This window comes from Rhinatrema bivittatum, chromosome 6, assembly GCF_901001135.1.
Source record: "Rhinatrema bivittatum chromosome 6, aRhiBiv1.1, whole genome shotgun sequence".
Classification (NCBI taxonomy): Eukaryota; Metazoa; Chordata; class Amphibia; order Gymnophiona; family Rhinatrematidae; genus Rhinatrema; species Rhinatrema bivittatum.
Window position 1 is genome coordinate 160,377,520 of NC_042620.1, and position 18,871 is coordinate 160,396,390.

General features: G+C 40.7%; 1 protein-coding gene across 1 annotated transcript in view; it reads left to right on the forward strand.

Annotated features, from left to right (window-relative positions):
- Nucleotides 1-591: 591 nt before the first annotated feature.
- The window catches only part of STAT4 (signal transducer and activator of transcription 4), a 235,662-nt gene continuing 217,382 nt past the window's right edge, over nucleotides 592-18,871 (forward strand). Inside the window, exons 1-2 of the mRNA XM_029606087.1 lie at nucleotides 592-719; nucleotides 2,698-2,842. Coding sequence (XP_029461947.1) covers nucleotides 592-719; nucleotides 2,698-2,842 — 273 coding nt within the window. The remainder of the gene's footprint in view (nucleotides 720-2,697; nucleotides 2,843-18,871) is intronic.

The window sequence follows — 18,871 nt, forward strand, 5'->3', positions numbered from 1 at the left end:
TTGTTTTGTTGGTGGGGGTGGTTTTTAACGTTCCTGTGGGGAATAAAAAAAGTTTTGTTGAAGTATGTTGTCTCTATCCTCTTTCTTGAGCTCAGGGCCAACCAATGGGTTTCTGCAGAGCATAATAATTTATTCACACAAACAATTTTTTGCACCCCTTAATTTTTGTAGAATAAGGCCTGTATGATGACTAAACTCGATTTGTGACCATGTGGACAGAAATGTGTTTGAAAGAAAGGATTGAGTAATTGTTCAAAATATCATATTTCACAAATTGTCATTCTCTCCCATGCCCTTGAACAGATGGTTTCTGTTCATTATGTAAATCTTGGAACATGTAATAGAAAGATATCTATTTAATGTTTGGTTACTTACCAGGTACTTGTGACCTGGATTGGCCATGGTTGGAAACAGGATACTGGGTCTGTCCCAGTATGGCATATCTTATGTTCTTATCTCATATGTATACTTCCAGAACTAATGTTCTATTTATTAACACTACAGCAAGTCTAACAATGATAGACTTAGATTAACATTTAACCATAATCAGATTCATTGATTAACAACTTTTTTTCCTGTTCGTTTTTCAGTATGTCTCAGTGGAGTCAAGTTCAGCAACTGGAAGTGAAGTTTCTAGAGCAAGTAGATCATTTTTATGATGATACTTTTCCTATGGAGGTCAGACATCTGCTAGCTCAGTGGATTGAAGGCCAAGACTGGTACACTCATTTTGATTTTACTTTGAATTTAAACCCTTCTGTTCAACAAAATCAAATTAGTTTTGCATGTTGGAAGTATGGGCAGGGTTATAAAATGTGTGGGTTATAAACGTTAGGTGTCTTAACTCATTCTGAGGAATAATCTTGAAAAAATGGAACTTATTAGGGGCAGATTTTAAAGGTATGTACACCCAATTTTATAACATGCTCATGCAGCCGCACACATGCTATAAAATCAGGGGTCAGCGCGCGCAAGGGGGTGCACACTAGTGCAACTTGCTCGCGCCGAGCCCTTGGGGAGACCAGCTGGCTTTCCCTGTTCCCTCCCCACCTTCTCCTACCTGTCCCACCCCCCAGCCAAAAAAAAACAAAAAACGTACCTTTATCTCACAAACTGGCAGGCGTAACTTGCACGCACCGGCCAACTGCCGGTGCGCGATCCCACAGCCCAGCGGCCTTGCAGAGGCTGCTGGCCACGCCCCCACCCTCAGAGCAGACCGCCAATTTGTTTCAAGCCCCGGGACTTACATGGGTCCTGGAGCTTTACGCATGCCGCCGGACCTTTCGAAAATAGGCCCAGCGCATGTAACCCCCCTATGCGCGTAAATCCTTGAAAATCTGCCCCTCAATGAATTGATTAAAACCATGTTGGAAACACATGATATAAAATGAGTTTAATACTGTTTCACCCCAAGGCAGAAGGGAAAAAGTAGAGGGAATTGGCTTCATACCAGAAAAACTTGCAATTTTATGTTTGAGCATTTGTCCCCTTGTCTCAATTAACAAAATCCTCTTCATGGATCTAAGAGATCGTTACAAAATAAGTATACTGTAAACCAGTCAGCATAGTTTCTATCTATAGCTATATATTTATTTACTACTAAATTTATGATACACTTTGCTACCAAGGCATTCATAATGAGGTACAGCATCAAATAAGCATAAATCAATAAAAGTCCAAATTTCAAAGCCATTTTACACACACAAAACCTGGTTTTATACATGTAAATGGCTGTTCTAAAATAGCTAACCATAAGTGTCCAAAAATTTGTAGATTTCACCACAAATGCCTAAACAAGGTTCTATATTGTATACGAACCCTCACAATGAGCACTACTGGTTTGACACCTTCTTTGCTTTATCTTTAATCATCAGTCCAATACCAACTTACGATCAGTCCAATACCAACTTACAATCCAATATGAACTTTTGTTTCCTTTTTTATAATTTCGCAAATAAAATTATCTTCACAAAGAACAATATTTCACTTATCCCAAAATTCCTGACATGCGTTTCGAATGTTCAGTTCTGCATCAGGGGTATGGATCAAGTCTTCTCATAAACATCCTAGGCCCAAAAAGGTTTCAAACCATAAAAAACCCCCAAGAGCTGAGGGGAAAACAAGATAGATTTGGGAATCCCATAATAAAACAAAAGTTGAAAAACAGACAAATAATGGAAAATAACAGCTGTTAAAACTCCTGATAGATATGGAGAGAGCCCTTTCCTTAATTTATTCAAATCTAGTGTATAACAAGATTCCTGTACATTTAAAAAATCTTATTATATTGCACTTTTTAAAATCACAAAATACAAATTAATACAAATGTAGTAATTTCATTGACTATATAAGGTTTAAAAAAACACTTGAAAATATAGGACAGAGAAAGAAATATCTTTAAAATGAAAATGGATGCTAATAGTGCTATTACTCCTAATTGAAAGTTGCAAACCTTTATTACATTTGACAAAAGATGAAAATGCAAAGCAGTTAGTTTTCATCCTCTCACCCAGCTCCTATATCATTTTCCACTGAGGCTCTAGCTGAGTTCTGTTCGTAACTCTTATATAATTTAGCTGTTGTTAAATTTTCCATTTCAAAAACAAACTCATCTTCTCAATTTAGCAGTATGACATTTAACCAAAGATCTTTTCTTGACTCATTGGTATTGATGCTTAATATTTTTGGATTTGGTAGGGATGCAGCTTCAAACAATGAAACCATGGCAACAATTCTCCTCCAAAACTTATTAATACAACTTGATGAGCAATTAGACCGTGTTTCCCAAGAGAAGAATTTCTTGTTGAGACATAACCTGAAAAGAATAAAGCAGCTTCTTCAGGTATGGAAATGGTCTTTTTCTCATAGGAGTGCTTTTGGAATTGCCTTTGATTTAATTTTTTTGTGATGTGCTACTAATCTGTTTTCAAAAGGCTTTCACCACTACTGTTTTCTTAAGAACTCTTTTCAGCTAATCTCCACTTGGTAAAATAGTCTATATTTTCATAAATAACTTAAAAGGGGACTCCCATAATCTCTAGCACATTACTGGGTAATCCATCTGTATAAGTCATTGGTGAGGCATTATCTGGAGTAGTACATCCAGTTTTCTAGTATATTTTGTCAAAGAAATATAGACAAAACAGACCCAACTCTGAGCAGGGGGGCAATCACAATGGGGCAATAAGCTATTCAAGTTGAGACTTAAGGAGTTAGATTTGTGTAAATTAGAGAAGAGATGCGAAAGAGGGAATATGATAAACATTCAAATGCTGCAAGATTACAAAAAAAAAAATTCACAATAGAAAAGCATTTTTGTTTGGTGGCAAGGAAATTCTAGAACAATGGATTGTACTATGAGGATGCTGGGGTTTAGATTTAGTAGCAAAGGAGAGAGTTCTGTCTTTACAGAATGGTTGTATAAAATAATCTTAATGGAGGTGGTAGGAGTAAATATATATTGTAATTTAAGAAGGAATGGGGCACATGCAGAATCCTTAGCAGTAGGAGAGCAAAGATATAACATGAGATCAAGTAAGGCCTGTGGCACTACAATTGGCACAGTAAATAAACACACTGAACTGACATTTGTTATTAAGTTTATAGTTCATATTTAAAATTCTCTTAAACTGAATATATATATTTTTTAAATCATTTCTTTATTGAACAATTTTTACTATAATAACAATAGCGCAAACGCATGTTATGTCACTGATACAGTAATACAATCTCCAACTCCTCCCCCCCCCCCCCCCCCCCATCCCCTATCCCTCAGGAGCCAGACTTCAGTCCACCCTAGGACTATGCGGTATCTCTTGCAGTGGCTGTATAGTCATAAAACGTATATCTCGTAATAAGGTCTCTCTTGGAAAGTGGAAGAGTCCGCCATAATTTGACCCAAATAGAATAGCAGGTAGATCTATGCTTCACAGATTGGTTCCTGGCTGTCATATATTCATGCTGCAAGAATGTCACCAATCTAGAGTGCTAATGCCCTCCTCGTGGTCTCTCGATGTTAATCTACAAAGCCATAATCATCTGTAGAGCAATGAGTAACGCTTTTCCCAAGAACACTTGATCCTGTGCTGTCAGTTTCAGTACCGGGTTGTAGGCATAATTTAGGGTCCCGGGGTATGCGCAATGATGGAATCCATCTAAGACTATCCAACAATTCATCCCAGAAGAGAGTCAACTGTTCACATTCCCATAGGTTGTGGAAGTAAGAGCCTTTGCACTTCTGACATTTCAAACAAATATCAGAATCACAAAATTTAGCAGTGTACATCCTAGTTCTAGACATGAACATACAGTGCAATACCTTATATCCCATCTCCCGGATCCCCACATTTTCAGACAGACTATAACAATTATCTAAAACTTTGACAATATCCTCCAACGCTAAATACATGTCAGCCTGTAGAACCCACTTATTTTGTATTGCCCAAAGAGCAGTAGGGTCCATACTCTCTTTCAATATTTTAGAGTAGCCTGAGCAGGAGTGTTCCTTGAGGCTCCCAGGTGTGAAATAATCTCGTAATCTTTCCCAAGCAGTCCTTAGCGGTTGAGAGCCAAATATGTGTATAATGTAATGCCTCACTTGTAAATAGGCAAAGAAATCATGGGAGTCGAGTGAGTACATAGCCTGCAGGTCTCCGAAACTATGAAGCACCCCCGAACGCAAATCGTAGAATTGGTGTACACATTTTAAACCCTGAGCGTCCCATTTCCGTATTACCAAGTTATTGCGGGCTACCTCAAATTGCAGGTTCCCTCCCAGGGTGAGAAATGGGGTGACACACTTCCCCAGTTTTAGCTTATTGCGACATAAAAAGTTCCACGTCCTTCTACCGGAAGTAAGTAGTAAATGCTGTTTGCAGGAGGCTGGGAGCGGTGAGCCAGGAATCTGCACAATATTTTCAGGCCTACAGGGGTATATCCCTGCTTTTAAAAAAGCTATTTGTGTGAATCTCCCTGTCCCATTCAACCAATCCTGAACATGTCGCAGCATACAGGCCAGATTATAATTCCTCCAATTGGGATACCCCAAGCCCCCTTGGTTCCTACTCAATTGTAAGGTGTGGAGGGGCAAATGGGCGGGCCGTTCCCCCCCCTCCCCCCCCCCATAGAAACCTCTGTATAACCCTATTAATCTTGGTTATCTCTCCTTTAGTTAGCCACAGTGGAATGTGTTGTATAACATAGAGCCACCGGGGCAACTCCAACGTCTTTAGCAAAAAGATTTTTCATGTCAAAGATACCGGCAAAGTAGCCCAAATCCTCAATTTATTCTCCATGTTTTTAAGCAGAAAAGTTATGTTCACCTCATGTATCCTATCCACATCTCAGACTAATTGGATTCCCAAAATACCTCATTTCGGTACGCACCCACCTCAACGGGAACGTCACTACCCATCTCTCTTTGACTGTTTTACTTACCTCCATAGCTTCCGATTTGTCGGTATTAATTTTTAAACCAGCAAAAGACCCAAATAAAACCTGGTGTTTGAGCACCAACTCTAGCGAACTTTGAGGAGATGTAAGGAAGACCAGGACGACATCCGCGAAAGCAGAGACCTTGAATTCCTGGCGCCCCCATGTGAACCCCATAATCAGAGGATCCGCCTCTATCTTCCAAAGAAGCGGATCTATGGATAGAATATACAAGAGGTGGGATAGCGGGCAACCCTGTCTAGTACCTCTGTGTAGGCAGAAATCCTCTGACACATGTCCATTGGTTACTATTGCTGATTTGGCTGTTGATACAATAAGGATATGTTATTTATAATGTCCCCTTGAAAGCCATATCTGCGTAATACGGAGAAGAGGTATTCCCAGGATATCCTGTCAAAAGCTTTCTCAGAGTCAAAGTCAATGATCATCGCTGCTGACTCCTGCTTTTGACATTCCTTCATAGCTATCAATAATTTGACCAGGTTTGTACTGATGGAGCGCCCCTTAACAAATCCCACCTGATTTTGAGTTATAATGGTAGGAAATACTACACTCAGTCTATCAGCCAATATCTTCACAAACAGTTTAGCCTCAAAGTTAAGCAAAGAGATCAGCTGATAGGAGGCTGGGGAGGACAAGTCCTTCCCAGGCTTCTCCAACACAGTAATATATGCTTTTGTGGTTCCTGCCGGAAAAGACCCCTTCCACTGAGCCTCTTGAAAATAAGCAAGTAGGTCTCCTGTCACCTAGTTTATTTATTTATTTATTTAGGTTTTTTATATACCGGCATTCATGAAAAAATCACATCATGCCGGTTTACATTTGAACAGGGAGTGCAAACAGTAGTACAAACAGTAAAAAACTGAATTTAGTGCAGAGAAATTGCAGATACATTGAAACAGGGGTACTGGAACTGGGACAAGAGAAAATACAGTAGAAAGTTAACTCATAAATTAATGATTATTTATAGAACCGGAGTAGTTCTATAAATAAGTCTGGTAAACCGGAGTTTACCAGACTCTTATAGTATTCCGCACTTAGCCAATCTGGGCCCGGGGCCTTATTGCGTGAACTAGCTTTAATAACTTTAATTCCCCTATTTCTATGGGCTTATTAAGGTGAGCTGCCTGAGCCTCTGTAATACTCGGCAGATGGAGCCCTTTAAAAAAAAACTCCTCCTCCTGCTCAGCCCCTCCTGTTCTATCTTCGGTATAGAGCTGCTCATAGAATTTGCGAAACTCAGCGCAAATCTCCACTCCAGATTGTTGGGGCTTACCCCCTCTATCCTTCAATTTATCTATAATTGACTTTCCCCTAGCCATCCGTACCATGTTTGCCAATAACCGCCCTGATTTATTGCCAAATCGAAATAACTTATGTGCACATTTTCTCAACATCTGCTGAGCTCTCTCATGAAGAAGGGAGTTCAAAGTATGAAGGGTATCATTATACTCTGCTTTGGCCGATGTAGTGTTCTGCTGTGCCAGGTGGGTTTTTGTCCCTTGTAACCTACACTCCAGACTAAGTATGCGTTTAATCATTGCCTTAGATTTTGCAATCATAAAGGATGTGATCTCTCCTCTCATTACTGCTTTACTGGTTTCCCAGTATAACCAAGGATCACTTATGTACATTATGTCGTGCATACTCTCTCCACTTCTCATGTAGAAAGTCCTGGAATTTCCTATCTCCCATCATATGACCACTCTCTACTCAATTCACCCCCTTGATAAATCTTGATAAATCTTGATAAAAAAACAATCCTGCTTACTCATACTCCTCGATTTATCAGCCGCATTTGACACGGTGAATCACTCCCTACTCTTGGAACGTCTGACAGACATTGGAATCAAAGACACCACACTAAACTGGTTTAAGTCATTTCTACAAAACAGATTTTACAAAGTTAGAATCAACAACAATGAATCACACCCCGTCGATTCCTCTATGGGAGTCCCTCAAGGCTCTTCATTATCTCCGACTCTTTTTAACATATACCTTTTACCGTTATGCCAGCTTCTATCCAAACTCAATCGTAAACATTTCATTTACGCAGACGACGTACAAATTCTTATACCAATTAAAGAATCCCTTCAAAAAACACTAGAATTCTGGAACTCCTGCCTGTTGTCCATTAACAACTTGCTCTCAAGCCTTAATCTAATACTCAATTCCAATAAAACGGAAATTCTCCTTATCTCTCAAGACAATAACTATGCAAGGCCAAATGTAAACCAAATAAATCAACCTTCCTTTTCTGCACAAGTGAGAAACCTAGGAATCATGGATGATCAACTAAACCTAAAGAGATTCGTAAATAACACTGCTGAGGAGGGCTTTTATAAATTACAAGTCCTTAAACGCCTCAGACCACTACTGCACTTCCAAGACTACAGATCAGTACTCCAAGCAATCATTTTCTCGAAAATCGATTATTGCAGTTCTTTGCTAATCGGCATTCCAGCTAACACCCTTAAACCCCTTCAAATGCTGCAGAACGCCGCAGCCAGGATACTGACCAAGACCAACAGGAGAGATCATATTACCCCCATTTTGAGGGACCTACATTGGCTCCCAATTAAGTACAGAATATTATACAAAACATTAACAATCATTCAAAAAACCATACACAAGGGCAGTCCTCTTGAACTCAACTTTCCTCTTCCACTTCATCTACCAACCAGACCAACGAGAACAGCTTACAAAAATACTCTCCAAACAACACACGTCAAAACTTCGCTAAGCAAACGTGCCTTGTCTTCAGCAGGTCCATCAATCTGGAACTCGCTACCTTCTTTTCTCCGGTCAGAACATTGCCCAATCAACTTCAAAAAGAGACTAAAAACCTGGCTTTTCGAACAAGCGTTCTAATCATGATAATAAGTCACATCAACATCCACGCACTAGCAAATAATCTATCCAAAGACTCTCAATCAAGCCTGAAACATAACACTTTACAATTAAGATAATTTTCAGTTTCTCCTTCATCTATTATGTTATAAACTATTTTACCCATGTATTCTGTTCCAAGTTTTTAAGACCCTGTTCTATGTAACTTGCACTCTTCATGCATGTCTTTTTCAGTTACAATGTAAACCGAGCTGATATGCAAATTCTGCATGAAGCCCAGTATATAAAAATGTTAAATAAATAAATAAATAAATGGCTAGGAAACCACCACAATCGAGGCTGGATGCCCCCTTTTCCCCCATCTATGTCAATCCAGATCAATGCATGATCCGATATCTGTATCGGGCCTATTTTCACATTTTGTACCTTTGAAAATAGGGTAGCCGAGACCAAGACATAATCTATTTGGGACAGTGTAGAGTGGGCCCTCGAAACATGGGTGTAATCTCTTTCGGTGGGATTTAGTACACGCCATATATCCAGTAACTGTAGCTCTGTGCATAGGTAAGCAACCCCCTTTCTGGTAAGGTCTGGTAGAGGGCGAAAAAGCTGAGACCTGTCTAGACTCGGGTCATGCACACAGTTGAAGTCCCCCATCAAAATTATGGGGCCTCTTATAAGTGGGAGAGTCTTTGAACTAAACATTGGTAAAAGGCATGGGTATAGGAATTTGGTGCATAGATATTAGAGTGTTACATCTTGGCCTTGGATCTTGCCTACTAAGATAAGATATCTTCCTCCTTCATCAGCTAGCTGGTATGAAAGATCAAACTTTAAAGTCTTATGGATTAAAATTGCTACTCGTGCTTTACGACCTGCTGCCGGGGCATAATCGCAGTTACCTACCCATTGTTTTTTCAGTTTAAGGCTTTCCCCAGCAGACAAATGCGTCTCCTGCAGGCCCGCTATGCCCACTTTCTGGCGCTGTAGTGCGCTCAATATCTTTTGGCGTTTAATCGGTGTTCCTATACCCCCCCACTTTCCAAGAGATATATCGTAGCATATTCATCCTGTACATAGATCGGTAGCATATCTATCCAGGTCACCCTGCCATGCCCAGCCCAAAGGTCCCCCAGTCTGGACCTTGGACCCTTCCAGAGATCGTTCCCCTACTTTATACCTTACAGCCTCTGTTCTTGGCCCCTGTTCCCACCCTTCCCTCCCCTCCCCCAACTGTAAATAGGCAAACCTGTTTGCCCATATCAAGTGGGCAGGAGATCAGTGATTTGTGCACTCGGGTGCTGACTCCCTCCTCAGGAATCCGTGCATGTACAGCTAAGAGCTGAATCTTATTTATACAACATTTGAACAATATTACCAGAATAACTGAACTCTATTAGGATCCCCTTCAAGGTGTAGGGGCTAGATAAGCTGCTGGTCTGAGAGCCCAGCTGCCTGGCTCCCCCTCCTGGGTAGCCCCAGCTTCTCCCGAACACTGAGGCCTCAGCAACTTAGAAAAATGATGATATAGTGATGATGAACTAATGGCAAAGTCATTTTGCGCCGAAGGCATCCACCATCCAAACAGCTACTTTTTCCGGGGAGTCGAAGATATGAATTTTACCGTCTTTCCAAATTTTTAGAGTGGCAGGAAATTGTAGAGTGAATCTAACATTCTGGTTATATAGGTCACTGCAGTGAGGTGAGAAAAGATGCCTTTTGGCCGCCCCCGCCACTGAATAGTCCTAGAAAATGACCACCCTATGGTCTTGATATTTCAGATCCTTAGATTTCCGGAATGCCGTGAGGATGACAGCCCTCTGCGCCCAATTTAAAAAGCGGGCGATGACTAGTCTCTGTCTCCGATCAGTGTCTCTCTTAGGACCTAATAGATGGGCACGTTCAATGCGCAATTTGCCAGTGAGATCAGGCAGCTTCAGGGCATCCAGTAGCCAACCTTCCAGCATGGCTTGTAGCTCCCCTTCCTGTATCTCCTCTGGGAGGCACATAAATTTTAAATTATTGCGCCTGGTCCTGTTTTCCAGGGCTTCTATTTTATTTTCCGCCTGCTTCATTGAAGACTCTAAAGCAGTTACCTTATTTGCAAGGGCCTACTGATCCTCTTCCATGACAGAGATGCGCCCCTCAGCTATTTCAATGCGTCTGCCTGTATCTCCTAAGGTGTCCTTCATTACTGTAAAATGTTCATTTATGCCTTCGAACTTGTGTTCCAGCGCTGCGACCACCGCCGCTGTCAGCCGCGCTACTGCCCCATCGTCTAGGCCTGTTCCCTACAACACTCGCCTGCCGTCCGCCATTTTGGATTCAGCTCCGCCGGGTTTCAGTTTATCTCTCTTCGGGGGCTTCGTTGACATCGCCTGCCGCTTGGCATCCCTCGTAATCGTCAGCAATAACTTTACCCTGCTTTCTGTGTTCAGTTGTGATGCTGGAAAGCAATTTTGACACCGTGGTTTGGCAGATTTTAGGGAGACTGCACCCAGAGCCCTGCTGCGTGCGTCTTTATGGGCTCACCACATCACGTGACCTCTCCTGAATATATTTTTTAAATGTTATTTCACTTTTTTGGGTCATTGTAATGGGCTGTGTATGTAGTCAAACTCCTGCTTCTTTTTTAAGCAAAATAGAAGAGTTTTTATTTATTTTATTTATTTATAAAATGTATAAATGGCTTTCCACATTTTACAATAAAATCTTCCAAAGCAATGTACAGCAACAGATAAAACACAAAATGCATAATTACAGTGTTATCATAACTGCTCTCTGTAAGCTGGAAAACTTGGTCTGAAACTTTAGAGTGAGTGAGCAGTGGCTGGAAATCCTGGCCTGGATCAGATATATCTGGTTTGGTAGGTATAGCTCTCCCATTACAATTAAATAGTCTGATTTCCTTCATTATCAGAGGACTCACATTTGTTTGTATTCTGGGGAATCATATAATAGTTCTAATGATTTTAATATCTTATAGTATGTTTTTAGCAGATTTATTATACACAAAGAGATTGAATTAGCACTACTGCTCACAAGTTTCAATCATCAAGGCTTCACCCTGGCTACTCTCCATTTCTGTATTTACCATAAGCATCATATGTCAATTATGCCTAAAAAAGTACAAAAATAATCTATCAAAAGTAGATCTTTCATTCACTTCATGCTTGGATAGATCAGAACTGGGCATTCTAAGGGCTCTTTTTAGGAAATTAATCAATAGGGAAAGGAGCTTTGCAGGGGAATATAGTTCTCTGGGGAGAGTTGGGAATGGAGAATGGCGAGGTACTAGGGAAGAAGGACAAGTTGACTTGGCTGGGGGTGGGTGTGTGTAGCTAAATTCTCAAAAATATAGGAAGAATCATATACATTTCTAAATTTGTCTAATTCTGTTTAAGCTTTTAGACTGCCCAGTTTAATTAAAAGAATATTTTGAGGCATTCTGTTAGGCTGAGGCCATCATTGGCTATCAGGGGACCCATTTCCTTGGATTTGTGAAGAGGATCATTGTCACAGGTGCAAAATACACCTAACTGTAATTATGCAGAAAAACAAGTGCTCATATATTGGACATATGGCAGTATACCTATAGTGGAAGACCTGTTTAAGTTTGACACTTGTGAGCAGCAACACCTATCGTCAAGGTTTTAATCCTATCTTCTGCATTAGCAGAGCTAACATTAAAAAAAGTGCACTACTTAATGATGGAATATAACTATTGCTTGGCTTCCCAACCTGAATTTGCTAGTGGTATGGGAAAGTATATTAAAGTGTAACAATGTAAGAGAAAAAATATGGGAGAGGAAAATCCCCTGCCAAATGACGTTTGTTATGTATTTTGCCAATCAATATGGTAATTGCTAATCCTGAATCCTCAAGTCAAACAGAAATAATATCATGACCTAAGAATATAAGAACATGTCATGCTGAGTCAGACCAAGGGTCCATCAAGCCCAGCATCCTGTCTCCAACAGTGGCCAATTCAGGTTGCAAGTGCATGCCAGATCCCATAAAATAGGTCTGATTACTGTTACTCACAGGGATGCAATAGTTTTCTTTAGTCTACTGGCTAATAATGTATTATTCACTTTTCCTCCAGAAACATGTCCAAACCTCTTTTCAACCCTGCTATGCTAGTTGCCTTGATCATGACCCTTCTGGCATCAGATTCCATAGCTTGAGAATGAACTGAGTGAAAGTACTTTCTACAATTTGTTTTGAATCTGCTGGTTGTTGTTTTCATAGTCTGTCCCCTTGTTTTTGTATTTGAAAGGGTAAATAATTGCCCTTTATTTACTCGAGCACCACTCATGATTTTATAAACTTCTATCATGTCCTCTCTCAGCCATCTCTTTTCCAAGCTGAAGAACCCTAATCTGTATAGCCTCTCATCATAGGAGAGAGGTTTTATCCCTATTTGTCTGCTATTTCCTTGTCCTTCCTGAACTCATTCTGCCCCCAGTCATCTAGTGGCCCAAATGACTCCCTTACAAGGTTTTTTGCTTTAAATGTACGGTACTTGAAAAAATTGTATTAGTTTTTGTCTCACTGGCAAGCTTTTGCTCAAAGTCTCTCTTAGCTTGTCTAACTACTGTTTTATATCTAACTTGCCAGTGCTTATGCTTTTGCTTATTTTCATCATTTGGGTCTGCTTTCCATTTTTTGAACGATGCTCTTTTAGCTTTAACTACCTCTTTTTACCTCTCCATTAAATCATCCTGTCATTCATTTAGTTTTCCTTCAGCATTTTTTTAATTCATGGAATACATTTTATCTGGTCTTCTAAAATGGTATTTTAAACAATGTCCATGCCTCATGCAAGCTTTTAACCCTTGCAACTGCTCCTTTTAGTTTTTTTTTTCTAATTTCCTTAACCCATTTGAGACATAATGGGTTAAGTAAAATACTACAGTAGCATATAGCTTTAAAAAGGGAGAACCTGATAGAGGAAAGCATTATGATTGCTATTGCTTAGTAGCCCTACCACACTAACACCTGGGTCAGGTATTCCACTGAATACTAGATCTAATAATGTAGCTGCCCTTCTCATCATTTCTAGGACAGCTGCTCCATGAAGAAGTTATTTATGGCAGCTAGAAACTTAATCTCTTTAGCATATCTCAATGAGTCATTGACCCAGTCAATACTGGGGTAATTGAAATCTCCCACTGCTGTTCTTATCTGCATACATGAAAGTTCTATCCATAAGGAATCCACACTGCATTTTGTTTCCTGCAGGATTATCATTATGCTCGACTCTATGCTATCTTTTACATATTGTGCCACACCTCCACCAATTTGATCTGCCTTATCGCATCAATGTAATTTATACCCTGGTATCAGTGTCCCTTTGGTTATTCTCCTTCCACCATGTCTCTGAAATTCCTATAATATCAATAACTTCATATAATTCCATACATTCTAACTCTCCATTCTTACTATTCAGATTCTTACTATTCAGATTCTGACATTCACATACAAATATTTTAAAGTATGTTTTTTATTTGTGCTTTCATTTCTCTTTGAATTTACAATCTGCTTGTTAGCAAATGATAGAGGCAGTTTAGAGTCATTCATATCTGGGTGCTTTTTGTCTACATCTATCTAGAGCTACTTCAGCCTTAAACACACCTCTCTACTAGGATATTCTAATTTCCCTGTTTTCAAGTATTTTTGGAAGATACTGTACATCCCTCTGGAACCATATACTTCTGAGTGACTGTCTTTCCTCCAACATCTAATTTTAAAGCTGCTCTATCTTTATAAATGTTAATGCCAGCAGCCTGGTTCCACTCTGGCTAAGGTGTAGCCCATTGAAATAGACTTCCCTTTCCTTAGCATGTTCCCTAGTTCCTAATAAATCTAAAACTCTCTTCCTTACACCTCAGTCTGCCTCTGGGGTTCTGCATATGGAACGTAGTACATTTCTGAGAATGCAACTGGATTTCAGTTTCCTGCCTAAGAATCTAAAGTTAGCCTCCAGAACCTCCCTCCTACACCTTCCTATTTCATTGCTACACACATGAACCATGACAATTAGCTTCTTTCCAGCACTGTCTAATATAGGTGGCACGTGAAGACCGCCACCTTCACATCAGGCAGGGAAGTTACCAAGTGATCCTCATGTCCACCAACCATCCAACTATCTACATTTCTAATGATCAAATCACCTACTACAAAAGCTATCCTAACCCAAGAGACACATCCTCAGTGCAAGAGGACAAAGCATCTCTTGAAAGGCAGGTCCTAGCTACGGGATCACTTCCTACCACACCAAGGTGATGGTCTCCTGCCAGGTGATCTTGCTGATCCAAAGCAGCACAAGGTCTGACTTGAGTTGGGACCGCTATACTGTGTCCTTGAAGGTCTTCTTTATATACTTCTCTGTCTGTACTCTGCTCCTCCAGGTCTGCCATTCTGACCTCCAGAGATCTGACTCATTCTTTGAGAGCCAGGAACTTTTTGCACCAAGTGCATGCATACACCCTCACACCAACAGGTAGGAAACAGGGGCGGATTGACCTATCGGGGGATCAGGCTTCCCCCGGTGGGCCGGTCACTCCTGTCACGTGATTTTTATTTATTTTTTTTGTATTATAAAGTTTCCAGCCAAAGAGAAGCGGGGCTTCTGTGGCCCGAAGAGAAACTTGTGGAGCCGGGAGAATGGCCTGCAAGGCCGCGGCAGAGCCCATCCTGCCGCGGCGTGAAGAGAGATCTGCGTGCAGGGCCGCTGCGCCACCAGTCTGGGGGCGGCGATAGCATGACTTCTCCTTCTTCCTGTCCACACGGCCCGGAAGAGGAAGTGGTGGGTCCGCATGGGCGGAAAGAAGAGCACTGGCCGTTGCAGGAAGAGGCAGCATTGGCTCAAAGTTCGCATGGCATCCAAGAAGCAGCAGCAACAGCGCCTCAGCCTCCACCTCCACGCAAGCGCATCCCCTGTGCCATCTTAGGAAGAGGCATCAAGGGCCAGAGGAAAATAAACAGCGATACCTCCCTCTCCCACCACGGCCTCAAGAAAAATGAAGAGGTCCTCTGCCATGCGGGCTGAAAGAGGAGGCTGCTGCAGTACTTCTACTGGGGAGGGGGGAGGAAGTGAATGAGTGAGAGCATGTGTGTGTGTGTGTGTGTGTGTGTGTGTGTGTGTGTATGTCTCTGTGAGGGCATGTGTGGGTGAAAGAGCATATCTGTCTGTGAGAGCTTGTGCATGTGTGTGAGAGAGCATGCATGACTGTGTATGACTGCATGTCTGTGTGTATCTGTGAGATCATGTGTGTGTGTGTGTGTGTGTGTGTGTGTGAGCATGATTGAGCATGTGTGTTTATATGAGAGAGAGATATTGAGAGGAATAAGCCCTCAACTCTCCCCTGCTAATCCACAACAATCTCAGGGCATCTGGAAATCAAGATTCCAGGTATGAACAACCAGGGATTTTTTTTATCCTTTTAAAGTTTTAAGTATTGCATAGTGTTTGAAATATTTTATTGGTCTGGAAAATGTATATGAGTTTTCAATTATTAGACATTCTATTTGCAGCTGTTTTGAAATATTCTTTTTATTAGTATGGTTTTACTTCTCTTGATCCTTTATTTACTGATTTTGGTGTTTTTTCAGGTATTGTAATATTTCTGTTTTTCTGTTGTTACACTGCATAATAGTCTGGCCTGTTGTGGTTAACAGTTCAATTTTTGTCTGAATGTTTGTAATAATACTTTATGGTTACTTTATTCTGCATTTTTGTGAGGATCTGTTTGTATTTTGCATCTGTGACTGAGTTGACGTATTCTGTTAGTGTGGAGGTTCTGTGTAGGTATCTGTAGCAGTTTGGATTTTTCTGCTTTCCTAACAGTAGGTGTATTGGCTTTTTAGGGTCTAGTGTAATGATAAGTGTTGCCTTTTCATAAGTAGGGTTGTTAGTGTTTGCGTGCTGGCAGTTATTGCAGTTTTGATATGGAGATTTACTGTATTGAAATTCTAATCCAGTTTACATGTGGCATTCGGAGGGCAAAGCTCATACCCAACGCACATTACAATAGACCTAATACCAATTCCAAGGGTCTTTTTTACTTTTTTGCAGGGTTTTTCAGCACTCCATACAAGTATAATATATATGTTGTAAGTAATATTTTTACCTCTCAAGATGTTTATTTTGGAGATATCTTAGCTCAATTCCATCAGGTTACAGAATTAACATGGCGTGCTTTTGGGAGCTGTTGACATATGTGCTGCAGGGAAAGGGCTGGTTTTGAAAAAATCCCCCAGACCTATATTTTCCTGCAATCCACCACTGGTGCATGTATATGTAAATTATATTGTATGTGTAATTGGGTACCCATGGGCCAGTTGGAGAAAAATCCCCCGGGCCACTATTTTCCCACAATCCGCCCCTGGTAGGAAATCATACATGTGGCATTCTGTGCAAAAGATTGGTTAGCCCACAATTTGCTGCTGGACTTCTCTCTGCATCTTAATTTTAATGAGTTGCTAAAGTTTTAAAAGCTGATTAAGGAGTGGGTATGTCTCTCAGTTTAAGGGTTTTTAAATTTGACTAGAGTTTTCAAATTATTTATTTGCTACAGATCCTGGCACGATCCTTATCCTAGTCCTATATACATTTCTAAATGTGTCTAATTCTGTTTAAGCTTTTAGACTGCCCACTTTAGTTACAAGAATATTTTGAGGCATTCTCTTAGCCAAATGATGGCCTCAACCTATCAGGGGACCCATTTCCTTGGATTTTTGAAGAAAGGATTTATGTCTTTTAAATCTAAGGTTTTTAAATTGATAACCAGGGTGATTTATGGTAGTTTGTGAATGACCAGCAACAACACTAAAATTAGTCAATCACTAAAATCAGGGTTAATTGTATGTTATTTTAAATCACTAGTTGACTCTAATTTTGAAGATTTTCTTCCTAACTGGGACGGGGGTGGGGAGAGTAATCTATTAAAAAAAACAAAAAAATCCCAAATCGGATGGGGATAATCAAACTAGTAAATAGTTGCCCAGGAACCAGTACTCTCACTTTTTCACATCAAATAATTGATCTTTGTACACTCACAATTCTAATACTTACAAATAACCTTTGCTAACTAGGAAAATTCACCCAAAGATTATTTTCGTTAAACACACACAATTCTTTATACTTTCAAACAAGTTCTAACTTGCTGTGGTCAAGGGTGATAATGGCCTTGAATCTGGCCACTAAGTTTCACCTTGACCACAACTCCCTCCCCCCAGGGCTTTTCAATACTCTCCTTGCAGCAGCCTCAGCCAACCCAGAGAGCAGAAGACCCAACACGTCCACCCCACTGATTTCCCAAACTCACACACCTTTCAGCACTTCCTTTTCTCTACCCAGAAGTCATTGGGCACTCACCAAAACCCTCTTTAGGAAAACTGGCCCTTGGAGCTCCATCTAACTCCAACACTCTCACCCCTCTTCCACAACAATCCCTGCCCCCATCTATCCAGAATGAGGGCTTTCCATACCCAAGGGTCAGGCTTTTCATGCACAAGAGCCTTTGTACTCGCATCCCTGGAGCTGCCGAATGATGCCACTAGGTAGCTCTATCACATGGTGAAGTGCTGCCTAGCGGCATCATTCAGCAGGCACAGTATTCTGGGCAAAAGAGCTCTCATGACCTTCCTGCCTATTAAGATTCAGACCCTCCAGAGTTCTGAAAGGGGGTCAGAGGTATTGAGACTTCATGCAGGGGGATCCTTCATGTTTGAGGGATCGGAATGTCCAATCTTTATTGAAGTTCAGGGTCTCTGATCGTTATTGTGGGGGGGGAGGGCAATAATGGTGTTGATGAAGGAGACTATCTGGGGGAGTATTGGCACTGATATGGGATATCTGATGGCTATCAGTGGGGACTGGTGCTGATGGGGATCAGATAATTCGAAGAATTAGAGAGTGCAGATTATTATTGGGGGACTTGGGGAGGGTGAGAGAATCTCTCATGCGAACCATGATGCCTTACTTTGGGCCAATTACACAGGGGATTTCCAGAGGCTCTAGTTTTAGTGTTTAGACTACATGGTAAAGATTTAATACCTGCTCTGAGGCAGATATTACATTTTCAGTGTTAGCAAGCACATGATAAATGGCATCTAGAGGAGAGCATACAAGCTACTTCACATGCACTTGTATGTGCTGATCTTTCATGTGTATATCCGCAGATTCTAATTTTAGCTCATGGCTGCTGATGTTTCAGACCAGGTTAGTACTATGCACAGTAAGGTGTTATAGCATATCATGCTATTTACAGTACACACTAAGCAGTCTTAGCATTAATAAAAAGTGATAGAACCATAGTATTTCCTCAATCAAGTCACTGAAAACACAGTCATCAATTTTCTGGCAGGTCAAACCGTAATTTTCTCATGCTGCACCTTTTTCCTTCCTGTTTTGCACACCACATTCACACACAGGTTTTCTGAGACTTCAAAGGTTGCTTTACCTAAAAATATAATGCTATAAGTGCTATAGTTACTTTCTTACCAGGAACAGTACAGCATATTATTTACTATTAGAAGACACTATACAATCTTCAGAACATCA